At 39.4% G+C, this 15,598-nt stretch overlaps 1 protein-coding gene across 3 annotated transcripts in view; it reads left to right on the top strand.

Annotated features, from left to right (window-relative positions):
* The first annotated feature begins 329 nt into the window (after window positions 1-329).
* The window catches only part of uba3 (ubiquitin-like modifier activating enzyme 3), a 31,802-nt gene continuing 16,533 nt past the window's right edge, over window positions 330-15,598 (top strand). Inside the window, exons 1-7 of one of the 3 annotated variants that reach the window (XM_080183411.1) lie at window positions 330-367; window positions 484-522; window positions 1,755-1,875; window positions 5,752-5,832; window positions 8,027-8,109; window positions 8,712-8,792; window positions 11,252-11,295. In XM_080183411.1, the coding sequence (XP_080039537.1) occupies window positions 348-367; window positions 484-522; window positions 1,755-1,875; window positions 5,752-5,832; window positions 8,027-8,109; window positions 8,712-8,792; window positions 11,252-11,295 (469 nt within the window). In that variant the 5' untranslated portion in view covers window positions 330-347. Of the gene's footprint in view, window positions 442-483; window positions 523-1,754; window positions 1,876-5,751; window positions 5,833-8,026; window positions 8,110-8,711; window positions 8,793-11,251; window positions 11,296-15,598 lie in introns of all 3 variants that reach the window. The other 2 variants (XM_080183426.1, XM_080183418.1) reach the window with 2 other exon arrangements.

The following is a 15,598-nucleotide window of genomic DNA, read 5'->3' as shown; positions in this document are numbered from 1 at the left end:
GCTGCCCCTTTTACTTTGTCCTGATTTTAACTTGAGTTTGTTTATTTGGTTTGACCTTAAAAGCGGCCGAAACCCGGGTCCCCAGAGCATTGGCTGAATTTCTGGAGCAATGAGAGACCAGCGATAATACCACCGGGACATCGCCTGCCTCCCCTGACTCAGGTTGAAAAGAACCACGCCTGCAGCCCCTGGCGGCTGCCGAGCAGCAACTGGTGACGTCACAGAGAGGCGCCTGGGAAACCACACCGGCCGCGCGCTACTGTGGGAAGCTTTGATTGGTCAACAGCCACGGCAGCCTCCCCCTCCCCGGGCATAGTGAGCCCGATGGATTCTGGGAGCAGGAAAATATGGCGGATGTGGCGGAGCCGTGAGTATCCCAGACTGAACTCCGGCCGGTCAGGCCTCTTTCACATTGACTCCTTCCGCTCGTACTTCTCTTGGGTGAGCACGTCTGAACCTTCTTTTATTCTCTCTTTTTTTTAGGGAGAAGAAAAGAAGGAGAGTAGAAGAGCACACTGACAAGTTAGTGTTGAATGAACGTAGCGGCGGCCCTGGTTGTCTGCCGGTGCAGGGCTCTTGAGGCTGAGGGCTTGTTATAATAAGCTGCAGTTCCGAGCAGCGAGATCAATCCGGCCTCAACCAGCATCCTTATTCGTCCTAAACCTGGGAGTTAATTGCTTGGAGGGATAGGAATTTATTTATATAAAAAAGAGGAAATCTGGGGAATTGATTGGAATGATAAATGCACTTTCGTGCAGGATGTATCTATTTTGCAATAAACGTTGAAACATTAAATGGCGTTATTAAACATTTATTCAGTGGTTTGAATTTAATATCACAAGGCAAATTGTCAACTAAGTTCACAATGAAGTTTGCTCAATTTCTTTAGTAACATTGATGTGCACATTTAATTGGGACAAAGCTGGATTCAGAAGTTTTGCTGCAACTCTCTCAAATTGTTCTGGTTTAAATTTATATATTTCCATTTTAAAATTATTACATGTGGTTTGGTTTAAGCACCAGATAATTTCCTCTGGAAAGTCTGTATTCCTCTCCTATTTTAAAAAGAAATCTGTCCTATGTATTATGCCTGAAATGGGAAAGTCAGGAGGAGACTTCACAAATGCCTGCCAATAGTGCTGTGAAATGTTCAAGGTAGCAATCCTTCATGTTTAAATCTTTGAGCTAATTGCCCAGCTTTGACATAATATTGCAGGTCAGCATCTTAATTTGCTCCTTTGCTGTGTTGGAGTCCAATGATAATGTGTTGCTTGGTTACTGATATTTTATACTCCTGAACTATCTGTAGAGTTACGATCAATTATTTTTAAAGTTTTCCTTTTCCCCTTGCCTATTCTGCAATACATCAGAAGTATTCTTGGTTGAATGGGAAGAATTGCAAATTCAGTGTAAAATTGACACTTTTGTTTGGCTGGTGTCAGTGTTGCTTATAAAATTTAATGATCATTCCAAGAAGAGGCTCTGTTTTCACTTTGTTTTAGTCTTAGGTGAGATTGTTGAAAACTCCCCAACTGAGATATTTCAATTTTGTATAATTTGAGTGACTTTTTAGGTCTGACCTTCTAAATTAAAAGTTAAAAAATGTAGCTTTTTGTTTCATTCAGTCTTATTTACTTTTTAAAAAATATTGTTGTTGAAAATACCTAAGGCATAATTGTGTTCATTCATATTTCTAATAATTATGCTGTGTGTGAAAACTAAAAATCTAGTTGAGTTTATTGTGTTCTATGCAGAATGGCTGTTGATGGTGGGTATGGGGACACTGGAGACTGGGAAGGTCGCTGGAATCATGTGAAGAAGTTCCTTGAGCGTTCAGGACCATTCACACATCCTGACTTTGAACCAAGTACTGAAGTGAGAAACATTATAAATCAAGTTTGGTGTTGGATTGCAGCTCTTTTTGTTTTGCTGAACGTTTTTGTGTATCACAATGGGAGCTAACAAAATCAAACCAGTGACTTCAGCAATAGCTGAGTAATTTGGGAAAACTATCTCTGCCGTAAAACCTCAAGCTTCTGTAACTGAAACAGTCAATTTTGCAGTTTTTATTTGTTTGATTAACTCAACACAGTAATTTAGATCACGCCTGAAGTTTGCATCCTGTAGCTAGATTTGGAACATAGAACACTACAGCACAAACAGGCCCTTTGGCCCACTAGTTGCACTGATCACTTCTATACCTACTAAGCCATAGACCTATCTATAACCCCCAATCCCATTAGATCCCATATACTCATCCAGAAGTCTTTTAAAAGACCCCAGCGAGTTCGCCTCCACTACCACCGACGGCAGCCGATTCCATTCACTCACCACCCTCTGAGTGAAAAACTTACCCCTAACATCTCCTCTGTACTTGCTTCCCTGCACCTTAAATCTGTGTCCTCTCGTAGCGACCATTTCAGCCCTGGGAAATAGCCTCTGAGAACCCACCCTACCTATTCCCCTCGACATCTTATAAACCTCTATCAGGTTGCTTCTCAACCTTCGTCTCTCCAGGGAGAAGAGACCTAGCTCCCTCAACCTATCTTCATGAGGCATGCCTCCCAATCCAGGCCACATCCTTGTAAATCTCCTCTGCACCCTTTCAATAGCTTCCACGTCCTTCCTATAGTGAGCCGACCAGAACTGCACACAGTACTCCAAGTGGGGTCTGACAAGGGTCCTATAAAGTTGCAGCATTACGTCCCGACTCCTAAACTCAATTCCTCGATTAATGAAGGCCAGTACACCATAAGCCTTCTTGACTACATCCTCCACCTGCGAGGCCGATTTAAGAGTCCTATGGACCCGGACCCCAAGATCCCTCTGCTCTTCGACACAGCTAAGACTCCTACCCTATTTGTGATAGGAATTAAAATGGATTACTAGTTGGATTCAGTCAAGTTCTGACCAGTAGGTTAAATTGCCCTTTTTGTAACTGCATTCACTTTCTGTCTACAAAATCTTACTTGTCAGATTTTGGCCTACTACTCCCATTTATAAACATGAATGCATTAATTTATATTCACTTAATTAGGATATGGAAGTTGCTACTATATGAGAGTAGTTGAGACAAACATTGATGCATTAAAGCAGGAAGTAGATTTTAAAAAGAGAGAAAGCAATTTAATCTATCCATGTTACTGCCCTGAAGGTGAGGTGCATTGGTGTGGATGGAGACTCACATGGAACATTAACAACGACATAGACCTGTTGGACTGAGTTGCATATTTCTGCACTGTGAATGCTTTAAAATCGTGAAACTATCCATATAAATTTTTCTGGCTGAATTTTCAATTTCTTGTTAGTGGTAACATTGTAGAATCTTGATAATGTGCTTCACCTCAACTGCAGAGAAACTTGTAAACTCCTGTACTTTGGGAATTCCCAAATTGTCTCATGTTTTGGTATTTAATTAGAAATATATTAACAAAGACTCAAAGGTAGTGATTGAATGTTTGATTTAAATGGGGCACATATATTACAACTGCCTGCTCTAATCCCCTTATCCAACAGTCTTTAATCTTTGTTTTATTTGTCAACTATAGTTGGTCTTGACTTCCAGTGTGTAATGGTATAGGAGATCAACTGGTTTACCCCCACATTCTGTGAGCACATTTGTCCATTTATTTTGTAAATAACTTCCTATACACACTCTTTCATTTCATTTGGTACTGAGTGCCTTCATCTTTTCAGTGAGCTTCCACATGGCAAATTATCAAAAGCCCTTTAAAATCTGTATAACATTACATCTTCTATGTTTCCTTTATCAATAAACTGTGAAATCTGTATAATCACTGCTTGTAATTGGCTATTGGGGCATGCACGAATCATACAGATTTACTCGTCCTCTTAGTTCCCATCTTTGTGGGGAAGTAATTCATGACTAACTGGCAATGAATCATTATCAGTTACTGAAATAACAAAAGCATGTAATTTAGTCCCTGAATTATGCTTTGCCCTGTTGCATACAGGATTTGGCGTTGAATCAGTTGCAGACTGATGGGATTAAGGTTTCTTCTATCAGCAATGAAATGTTATGAGGAAAACATAAACTAGATCTTGAGTACATAGATTCACAATGTGAAAAAAGTGCAAATAACTGACATTTGGCTTTGTTATTTACTTTGATAATGGAATTGTCTCCTTGGTGCAGCATTGAGTAGTCTGCCAAAATAAACTTGCATCACAGAACGTTTAATCTATTTTGTATATAACCAAATCTTAGGATGCTAAAATTTGGAATGTATTCTATTCCCCAGCATAAATCTTTATCTAGTAGGGAAAAAAACATTTAAATTTGAAATCAAGCATATAATCTTTCATTCAAACTTATCTAAGTGAAAAATTAGAAGTGTACTTCCAGAATTTTCTGGAGTTTAGTTTGTATAGTGGGTGTCCAGGGGCACAGTTGATGCCTTCCATGACTGCTGGGCACTGCAGGAACTGGGGTGTATTATCGATCCCTCTAATCACATTTTAATTTGATGTTTTAAGTTTCCTTTCAGCTTTGTTTATAGGCGGTTCCCAACCTTTTAGGGAGCGGCCCTTTTTGAGTTGTCCCAAAGTTAATTTGATTTTGGTTGGTACCCTAAAAGAGGTACCAGTTGTGAAAGCTTGCATGATCTCTTTTCCCACATACTGGTCCACTTTTACATATCAAATCTCAACACACACAAGAGTAGTGTAAATTATCCATCCCTTGTATGAGTACACAAATAGAGACCAAAGCTCGGAAAAAGGAGCTGCGCTGTAAAAGTTGATGGCCCAAAGTTTGTTGGGATATTTTTATTTTTACTCCATTTTTAAAGTTACAAAGCCAGTGCTAGAGTGGACCAGGCAGATTCAAATCCATCTCCTTGCTCCAATGCAATTCATGGTCCATACAAGATCCCAGCTGACAAGATAAGGTATTTCTGTGTTCATCTTTACTGCTTTAAGATTTAGCAATATCTCAGGGTTGCGCATGAATGCAGAAATCCTACTACTCCCTGCTCTGCCAGAGGCTGCACTCTGTCCCTGCCCTCCAACCCAGCAAATAGTCATATGGTTGATGAAAGGAATTTTTCATATTTTATCAGGTGTGACTGACTTTTTTGTGATCGGCGTAATGTCTATTATTGAACAGTAGATCTGGCCCTGAAGAAGTAACTTCTTTGTGGAGTACTGTTAATGTCTCCATAATGAATTTAACCTAGATATTTAAACTAAATTTTAAAAAATGTTTTTAAAACTTCTTTTAATGACATTTCAGCTTCTATCGTCACCTAACATTTATATCCCAATTTTTATTTTGCTGCATGTAGAAGTTTTTTTAAAAGGTGGTTCAATTTTAGTTTTTTTGGCTACTCTTGAGAATTCGTTAATGTGATTGGCTGTTTAGTATGATTACATTAGTGCAACTCCATGTTGGCAATCCCCTAAAAAAATGTTACAATCCAGTCAACTGTGAAAGAGATTGCTAGATTTCAGCGAGGTTTTTATTGACAGCTTTTGTTAGCATCAAACATCTTTGCTTTGCTGCCAGCCACAAAATCCAAGTTGATGCATATTTTGAAAGCAATCCCTAACTACATAGAATCATCTTTGTGGAGTATTGTTAATGTTTCTATAATGAATTTAAACTGGATATTTATGGATGTACAATTAAGTTGAATCAAAACACATTTACTGCAAATCTGTTTAAAAGCCTTACAATTTTCTGTTTTTTTTTCTGTGATGTTGACTGAGTGATACTATTTATTTCTGCAGTCACTCCAGTTTCTTCTAGAGACCTGCAAAGTTCTAGTTATTGGAGCAGGAGGTTTAGGATGTGAACTTCTTAAAAATCTGGTAATGTATTTTTTTAAACTTTGTTTCCTGATTATACAAAAATATTCTGAAATTAAATGGGGCTGCAGTTTGAATTTAGGACAACCCTATGGCATCTGGTTTTTCGATGCAGGTGGTTCATTTATATATCTAATATCGATATTACATTAAGATTTGTTGTATCCAGCACATACATCACACTCCAGATAGTAGCAGAGTATTTCAAGTTCAGAATAATCTTTCAATAGCCAGCTATGGACCTGAAGCCTGAAATAACAATAACTGTTTAAGTCTGACCTCATCTTGAGGTTACTTTAAAGCAATTGATTTTGTGGCTTTAAAGGGACAGTCCCCATTTGGCAGCAGAGTTGCACAGTTTGTGCTGTCATTCATGTCCTCCAGTACTACACAATATCCGGCTTGCCATATGGTATTTCTGTAAAGCTTTGAATCTGGCACACCACCATCACACTTTGTGTTAATGCTCCTAAAAAAGAAAGGCAATCATTTCCTGCTGATTTCCAATGATTTAGCCAAATATTTGACAATACTTGCTAAATATTAAAATTGTTTACAATCAACAGTTAGCATTTGGATTTGTAGCAGTTCTGTGCTGATAAGGGAATAGGCATGGTTAGCACGGTGGTGAATTTAACTGAAGAATGATCAGAGTACTGAATTTGTTAAACTTTCAGGAGTTTAAAAGTAGAGAGGAGGCTGGTTTAGTGCATGGGAAATGAGCCGCCAGTCACTATGCTGGCTGACTCTAGCAATATTTTGAGAGTTCACCTTTCAGACTGTGCATCATAACAACATTCACTATGTTGTGACCCAGGTGTCAATAATGCTTTCCTTTTCATTCATAGTTTGTGGTCATTGCTGACAAGGCCAGCATTTATAGCCTATCCCTAACTGCCCTTGAACAGTGGTGGTGAGTCTCCTCCTTAAACTACTGCAGTCCATGTAGTGAAGGTGTTCCCACAGTTCAAATTCCACAATTTTGATGATGATGGAGTGATGATAAACATCTTAGTCAGGGTGATGTGACTTGGAGAAGAACTTAAAGGTGGTGGTGTCCCCTTACCCTGCCACCTTTGACCTTCTAGATTGAGATTGTGGGTTTGGTTCTTAAAGCGTTAGCAAGTAGCAACAGTGGATCTTGTAGATGGTAGACTGCACCGGTGGTAGGAGTGAATGTTTAAGGTGGTGGATGGTGAATTATATGGGCTTTGTTCGAGACGGTGTTGAGTTTCTCAAATGTGGTTGAAGATTCACTCCTTCAGGTAAGTGGACAGTATTTCATCACACTCCTGTGCTTTATAAATGGTAGAAAGACTTTGAGGAGTCACTTGCAGAATACCTAGCCTCTGACCAGCTTTTGTGTGCCTGTCCTTAAAGCTAAAGAGGACAGTATTATTACAACCTTCGTCCCTCCTTTCACCCTTAACTTTTGAACCAGGTGGCATTGTTTCTTCCTTGCTCAGCTTATTCTCTACTCTGGTATCTAACTTCGGGTCGTCTTGTGATCTGTCCCATTCACGCTTGAGGCATTTTATTCCATCATCTTCGAACTGACAGTTGAAGATATGCTTTGCATTTGTAAAGGAACTTAAATCTCAGAAATGTTTGGCTCATCACACTTTTGATCATTTTGAATTACAGTTGTTAAGTAGGCAAAAACACAACATTTTTCACATTAAGATTCCACAAACAGCAATAAGATGAATGGCAAGTGAACTTGTGTTGGAATTTGGTTGAAGGGATGATCTTTTATTGCCCATAAGAAACTCAATAGAGTGAGTTTTTTTTTAAGTGTGTCCTGGAATTTCCACAAACTTGATTTCAAGACCTAGAATGATCTAAGCATTCGTGTTTCACTGGATATATGTTGAAAAGTGAGGGAACTGTAGTATTCATAGCAAAAATGTGTCCTTTAAACTGAGGTTATGAAAAAACTTAGGTTTTTTCATAACCTTGCGCGCAGGGCTGCTTGGTCCAAATGTAGCCTATTGACCTTTGTAAATGGGACAGTCACTCCCAGCATAAGTCAGACTGTGGTAGAGCATAAAGCAGTTCTTACTGATATTTGTAATGCTATCAGTTAATCAACGGTATATTCCTGAACCATTTAGCATTTCAAATTGAACTTCACATGTAGAAATGTTGTTCATTAGCTCTGTTGTATGCTACCACTGACCTCATTTTCTTATCACAGGCTCTAATGGGCTTTAGACAAATTGACGTAATTGATATGGATACAATAGATGTTTCTAATCTGAACAGGCAATTTTTATTTAGGTAAGTAGTTATATACTGTTGCATTGTAAATTTTGCAGTTACTGATTTTCTGAATTATGACCTCTGAATTGTAGTTTGTTTAGAACATGCTTTTAAGTTGACTGTTGTAAAGATTTTTAATTTTTTTTAGAAAGTCAGTATAATTACTATTACAGATGTACTATTGTTGATTTTATGCATTGAAATAGATTTTGTTCCAAGATGTGCATTTGAGTGCAGCATTGTATGGCTGTTTACAAAAGCTTAGTTTATAAAACAGCAATTTAAAATTTAAATGTTCTGCCTGACTTATTTCAAAATGCCTCTCAGTTAAATATTTGGCAATTGCAAAAGTTCTGTATTCGCTTGTTTTCTTCTTAGTGATTGGCCATACGGGGAGTATAATATCCAAAGCTGGGTGGGATGTAGTTTAAAGCTGACTGCTTTTATATTGAAATTCTTGATTTATCTTCATATGCTAATCTTTTTACATTAGCGAAATTTTTAAAGTTGGCTTCTTGCTTCAGTTGTGTTCTCGGTGCCGTTTGATTAGTGGATGTTTAATAATTTTTTATTAGCAAAATGTTACTTCATTACTTTCAATGTTATCTTCTTTTAAACAGACCAAAAGATGTAGGAAGGCCAAAAGCTGAAGTAGCTGCTGACTTCATTAACAGCCGGGTACCTGGTTGCAATGTAGTTCCGTATCCTTTGTTCAGAAAATTACTTCATTGTTGTAGCAAGATGAAATTGATCTGAAAATGGGGTTGACCTTCAGCAAGATGGCTATAAACTAAAACCATTCTGTGGAATGCTTATCTCTAGAGTTAGATACTAGACAATTAAAATCTTGTTCCAAATTGTTTTTTTCCTCCAGGGATAGCTCAGCATTTCTAAAACTTGCACTTGTTTGTTGCCCATTATTCTCTACACTTAACTGTAATGTTTGATTGAGACACTTGAAATCTGAATTTCATGCTTGTAATATAGTGATTTTTCTGTTGCTGCATCAGTCAGGTTATTTTGTTTTCCTTTGTTACAGTTGTTTCTGCGTGTCTCTTCAATTAATTTCTCTCCTGTTAAAATCTGTGTACGAATCTACGTAGTATACAAGACTGGTTGATCAGAGGAGGAATCTTTCTGAAGCTTGGGTAGATACTATTTCCTCTTTGGGCGTAGTATTGTATTTTCTGATTAATTGAGACCTTGTGTTCTGCCTTTACATTGCAACTTACAGCTACAAAGATCAATATAGAATCAGTGCTAAACACAAAGCAACCACTAAACACAACATTTTAATGTGATTGACAATTTCCTGTCCCTGTTTATCATTGATAATGCATGATTGTCCCTTAGCTAATGTTTGGTTTACTTTAACTGGCATAAAACTGCAATTATTGATTTCCAGATGTCTTTGGGACAGGGGAACTTGAAGAAGGGACCAAGATGCCTATCAACTTACATAAATGTTTTATTTGCAGGAACTCAATCCTTGTGTTTTGCTATTGCTCCCAAATGCAGCAGTTCTTTAAATTCAGAAAGAACAACTGGCTTTTTGCAAATGAGTAATTTGCAATCCTCTTTCTAGCAATATTAAATCCTTGGATCAAATAGCATCTACAAAGGAGTAATCAAAATAAAAGTAGCCCAACCATAGGGAACTGCATTGAATTTGTCTGCAAGTGGAGGAAGAACAGTTTTGCCATGCACCTCACTTACCATTGCCCAGAGGTATTTGTTGGCCTTTGTGAGCAGAGATTTCTAATAATCGTATGTCCGATCCAACGTGATGACCTATAGAGGGAATCTCTGGTGTCTGAGCAGGGAAACGCTTCAATTAGTCAGATTGAAGAATTCTCATTGCAAAAAGCAGGAAATACTGAAATGTTCCTTGCACTCAACTCATTGTACACAAAGCAAAATGAAGATTGGAACTTGTAAAATTTTGCAGTAGCAATGACGATGAAATTGTCAGTCTTCACCATCGTTACTCCGAAAGTAACAGCGACTTCTGGAGTCCACGTGCACAGTTTTTTTTTGTTACAGAGATAAAATGATTTTATTTCCAAATGCAGCAAAACTGACATTTTCATTACAGTCCTAGTCAGTTGAGGGTGAGCCTGTCAAACAGGTACTGTCCCATGCCATTCTCAGGGGCTCCCGGTCTCTTCAGGTTGGCGGTGATCGCCAAGCTTCTTGATCATCTTCACTTGCTCATCCAAGTAGTGAGACTCCAGGAAGTCACACACATGAGGGTCAGTGTTCCCAGAGGAGGGTTTGTGCAGATCCAGCAGTCTCTGGTTCACACTCTTCATCTGCAGAGCTCTGTACATTGCCTCCAGACCATTGCCCCACTCATCCTGCTCTGGCTTCTTGACATCCTCCAGGATGCCTCCATGTTTATCACGTGCACAGTTAGTCACGGAAATCCATTTGGGTTCAAATCCTATATCTAAGACTTGTGCCAACATCTAGCAAGGTATTGCAGTACAGTAGAGGGAATGCTCAATTGATGTTTTTCAAATGAGGCATTAAACCTGATTTGCTTTGAGGATAGATGTAGAAAAGATCTCGGAGCGTTATGTTGTTGATGAGTGATTGTGTTCTCTGATGAATCCTGGTCAATGTTTATCCCTCAGCTGTTACACCAAAGCACATTATCTGGTCATTTGTCTCAATGGTGTCTGAAATCATAGAATCCCTACAGTGCAGAAGGAGGTCATTTGGCCAATGGAGTCTGCACCAACTCTGAAAGAGCATCTTGCCCTAGCGCTGTGAGGCAGCAGTGCTAACCATTGTGCTCTTGCTGCTTTTAAATTGGCTGTTACATTTCCTAGATTAAAGCATTTATTTAGCTGTAAAATGCTTTGGGATGTGCTGAGGTTATGAAAAGCCCAATATAAATACAAGTTTGTTGTTTTAACACTAATAAGAAGGGTAATTATTCAACATGTGGCATGCTGTTATGCTCATGGCATGCATAATCCTTGTATGTGGTTGGAGTAAACCTGAATTGTAATATTATGTTCTGTGATGTACTTTTACTATCAGAAATTCTTGTCTGAAGTGTTCATGTTCCTACAATTGAAACAAGAATGTATGTAGTTACAAAGTAATAGCGCCAATTACATAATCAGTTCAAACCAGCCTTAACTTTACTCAGACATTTTAAAAAGATACAAGATTTCACTGAATCCTTTTACAGACGTAAGTAATGATTCATGCTGAAACCTAGCTATTCTCAGCATTGACAGTAATTTTACAACTTAACAAAACTGCAATCTATACAGGCTCCAACCCTATTAAAGTGAGTGATCAAAAATCAGACTTACAGCCTTTGGTATAGATAAAGAAGAACAAAGAACAACCCAGCACGGGAAACAGGCCCTTCGGCCCAACGAGCCCGCGCCGCCGCATCACCCTACACCTATTCTACCCTGCATGTCTACGAATGGAACCCTACTCAGTCAGATTCAGGGAGGAAATAGTGTCAATTTGGTAAAAACCGATTAGCCTAAGAGCACATCTTTGGGGTGTGGGAGGAAACCGGAGCGCCCGGAGGAAACCCACGCAACCACAGGGAGAATGCGCAAACTCCCACAGACACAGGCCCAAATCCATGTGTCTGCACAGCCAGCAGTGCTAGTCACTGAGGTGTTGCGGCGCCCATCTACCGGTCCAGGATCAAGCACACACACACCGACATGAAGTACTAGGCCACTCCTGGACTTCCAAGAGCAGCCCACGCACGACCCGCCGTGTGCATGCCCCTCACTTGACACGAGGTGGACCTCCACCTGTGGAATAAAGACAAAAATATTAATCTTACAGCCTGCCCTTCCGGTGTCTCCCGAGGTTTAACCCTATTTAATAGCCCCTACCATATCCCTCCATTCTCATTTCACTCATGTGCCTATCTAACTGCATCTTAAACGAGTCCAACGTTCCTGCCTCCACCACCCTACTCGGTAGCGCGCTCCAGACCCCCACAACTCCCTGCGTAAAGAACCTTCTTCTCACCTCCAAATTATACCTCTCCCCCCTCACCCTTAAATGATGACCTCTTGTGTTCGTACCCAGTCTAGGGAGCAGTCTCTCACTATTAACTCTATCTATTCCCTTCAGTATCTTATATACTTCTATCATGTCCCCTCTCAATCTCCGTCTTTCCAAGGAGAATAGTCCCAGTTTCTTCAATCTCTCCTCGTAACCCAGTCCCCCCATGCCAGGCAACATCCTGGTAAACCACCTCTGCACCCTTTCCAGAGACTCCATGTCCTTCCGGTAGTAAGGTGACCAGAACTAGACGCAGTACTCCAAATGCGGTCTAACCAACGTTCTGTACAACTGAAGCATTAGACGGCAGCTTTTATACTCTATGCCCCTTCCTATAAAGGCTAACATCCCATAAGCCTTCCTAACAACCTTCTCCACTTGTGACGCAACCTTCATGGATTTGTGAACCTGCACTCCCAGGTCCCTCTGTATGTCTATACTCCTAATCGGCCTACCTTTTATCACATAGCTCCTCTCTGCATTATTCCGTCCAAAATGCATCACCTCGCATTTGTCAGGATTAAATGCCATCTGCCACCTATCTGCCCACTGCACCAACCTATCTATATCCTGTTGTATCACCTGACAATCCAGTTCCGTACCCGCCAACCCTGCCATCTTGGTGTCATCAGCAAACTTGCTGATCACACCACCTACGCCCTCTTCCAAGTCATTTATGTAGACTACAAAGAGGAGAGGTCCCAGTACTGAGCCCTGCGGCACACCACTGGTCACTGGTGTTCTCTGAGAAGTAATTTAAGAAAAGCTGTGCTTGGAATTTGTTTGATCATCAAGTGAACTGCTTATTACAGCTCTTAGAGCTCATTAGACCCAAATATACCACAAGCTTATACATTCTGAGATATTGAAGTCTACAAAATGCTATTCAGGATTGTACATGCTGAAAGTTCAATCTTTAATAAAATATTTTATGACCTGTTGTGATTTTAAAATACTTGACTTTGCTACCATCTCAAAGTTGTGATGATGGAAATATTTTTTCCTTTCATATTGATGAATTTCTTTGGGATATTTTTTCATATGTTGATGACCCTCAGCTGCAACATCCAACTGATCATTCTTCATTTTTGTCTGGACGTGTGCAGCTCTTTGGGGGTTGAGCATCACAGCCAAATTGACCCTGTACTGTACCAGCGTTCACGGAGTGACACTTTACAGAAGGGACTAGAGCCGGAACCCATTGCACTGAGCTCATTTATAGGACTCTTACATCTCCTAGCTGAATAAGACAGTTGAACTAAATCTGTTTTTTCTGAACTGACTTGACTCTTATTTATAAACAGTTGATCCATCAAGGGAATTGATCTAAAGCAATTTAAGTCTTAATGTTATGATCTCAATGGAGAACAGTAACTTTTTTTTTCTGGATATTCAAAAAACCAGGTATTTACTAAAGCATTGATACCACAAGTTTCCTTTTTAAAACAAAAGAATTTGACATTACAAAAATCGAAGAACATGAATTTGGTCAGTTACATTAAGTAAATATGTTCATCATACTTAAACTCTCTCCTGCTCCTTTTAACTCCACTTGTCTTCTACAGCCATCTGACTCGCATCTGTCTCTGCCCCCCCACACACACACACACATACACACACAGCAACATACTTAATTGGAAGACTAACACTTGCTATGAGTTTCAAAGATTGTCATAGGGTTCTGATTTGTTGGGCTCTTTGACAAGGCTGCTCTTTCAAATTTCCTCCAGTTCCAAGGTTTTGGATTCCCCATTTAACACAGTGACAGCTACTTCAGGTCAGATCTCTCCTGGTTCTAATGTTCTTAACTCTGGAGTCCTGCATCTAGAACTTTCTCTTTTCAGCTTGGCTATTCCTGGAATTCCAACTCACTATTGTAAGAGTCCTGTAATTCACAAGACTTTTAAATGTTTTTAGCCAGCTTGTTCTAAAACTAACGTGCTTGAGCACAGCATAACACACACAATCTACTCCTATAGTCTACTTGTTAGCCCCTTTTCTGTTGTTTATCTTCCAGACAACTTAATCACATGATTTGTTGCTAGTGGCATGTGTTTTTTTCAGAAATAATTTCCTAAAGAAATTTGGATCTTAAAGGGTACATCAGCCAAACATAAAATATAGGTTTTTATCCTCAAAACTAGTATCAGTCCTCCAGGTTTTCGAATTAATTGTTCCAATGGAGAGCAGTGTTGAAATTAGCTGTAGCATCACTAATTTCAGGGAAGGAATGAATACCTGCTTTCTACCTCTTACTATACGTTGGGAGGGTTGGTTAGCTCAGTTGGCTGGACAGCTGGTTTGTGGTGCAGAGTGACACCAACAGTGCAGGTACAATTTTGATACGAGCTGAAGGCCCACCTTCTCAAACTTGCCCCTCACCTGAGGTATGATGATCCTCAGGTTAAATCACCACTTACACCCCCTCAAAGGGGAGTGCAGCCTATGGTCGTCTGAGATTATGGTGACTTTACCTTTACATTGACCTTTACTGACATTTATGTATGGGTACAGGATTCAGCTGAGTTTTTTCCTTCCCCTTCACAGGCTCCTTGCAGTTCCTGTTGAAATTCACACACATTTAATAGACATTTCGGTGATTGAGTGTGACCGTAGTGTCACTGAAGAAACCAATGTTTTTGAGCAAAAAAGAAAAATGTTTTTATAAGAAACCATTTAAACTCATTTGAAGTGAGGTGTTCTTCACTTGCCTGCTGTAATTCAAGTGCATTCGTTTTGCATCAATTTCAACCTTCCAATTTTCCCTCTAATTTTAAGGAAACTGCTTATTGCAGCTATTTCTATGTGGTCAACATCACAATCCTGTCATGTGGCCAGTTTGCCATATAGACTTGGACTGATTCCAAGCGTGTCAGGCTGACTGCATAAACTGTTGTACAAATTATATCTTAGTTTGAAATGTAGTTCCTACACTACTTTTAACATGAAGTATAAAGACAATTGAGTTTTAAGTCTGCTTCATTTACGCTCACTTAGGTCTCCGTGCATCTCTTCTTTGGAAGCTAGTGAATCCTGACAAGTTCTCTAAAATGGAGGCTAATTATTTAAGTGGGAGAGAAAATTTGAGGACAAATCTAGCTGTGCATGTCTCACTTGCTATTTCAAAGATGTTACTCTGGTAAAATGTTGGGAATTGTCTACTGAGTAATCAGCTGGTGAAGAATAATTTATGTTGAGAAGTTGAGTGGCCCGAAGAGAAGGAAATAAAACACATTAGGGTCTCAATTTTTATTTAGGCTAATAGTAGTGATAGTTAGCAATATTTTTGAAAATAGTCTTCAAAATGGAAGGCTACCGTGAGTTGTTCAGTTCAAATTGGTGTTGAAGATTGCTACAGCAAGCTTTCTTTGGTCCTGGCTAACTTTCTTTTCCAAACAAACATTTGCAAAATAAATTAATAGATTATTCATCTCTGTGGAATTTCGCTGTGTGA

The sequence above is a fragment of the Carcharhinus amblyrhynchos genome, chromosome 3 (assembly GCF_965287045.1).
Source record: "Carcharhinus amblyrhynchos chromosome 3, sCarAmb.v2.hapA, whole genome shotgun sequence".
In the NCBI taxonomy this organism is placed as follows: Eukaryota; Metazoa; Chordata; class Chondrichthyes; order Carcharhiniformes; family Carcharhinidae; genus Carcharhinus; species Carcharhinus amblyrhynchos.
Note: the sequence above shows the minus strand (reverse complement) of the source record. Positions and strands in the feature narration are given on the sequence as shown.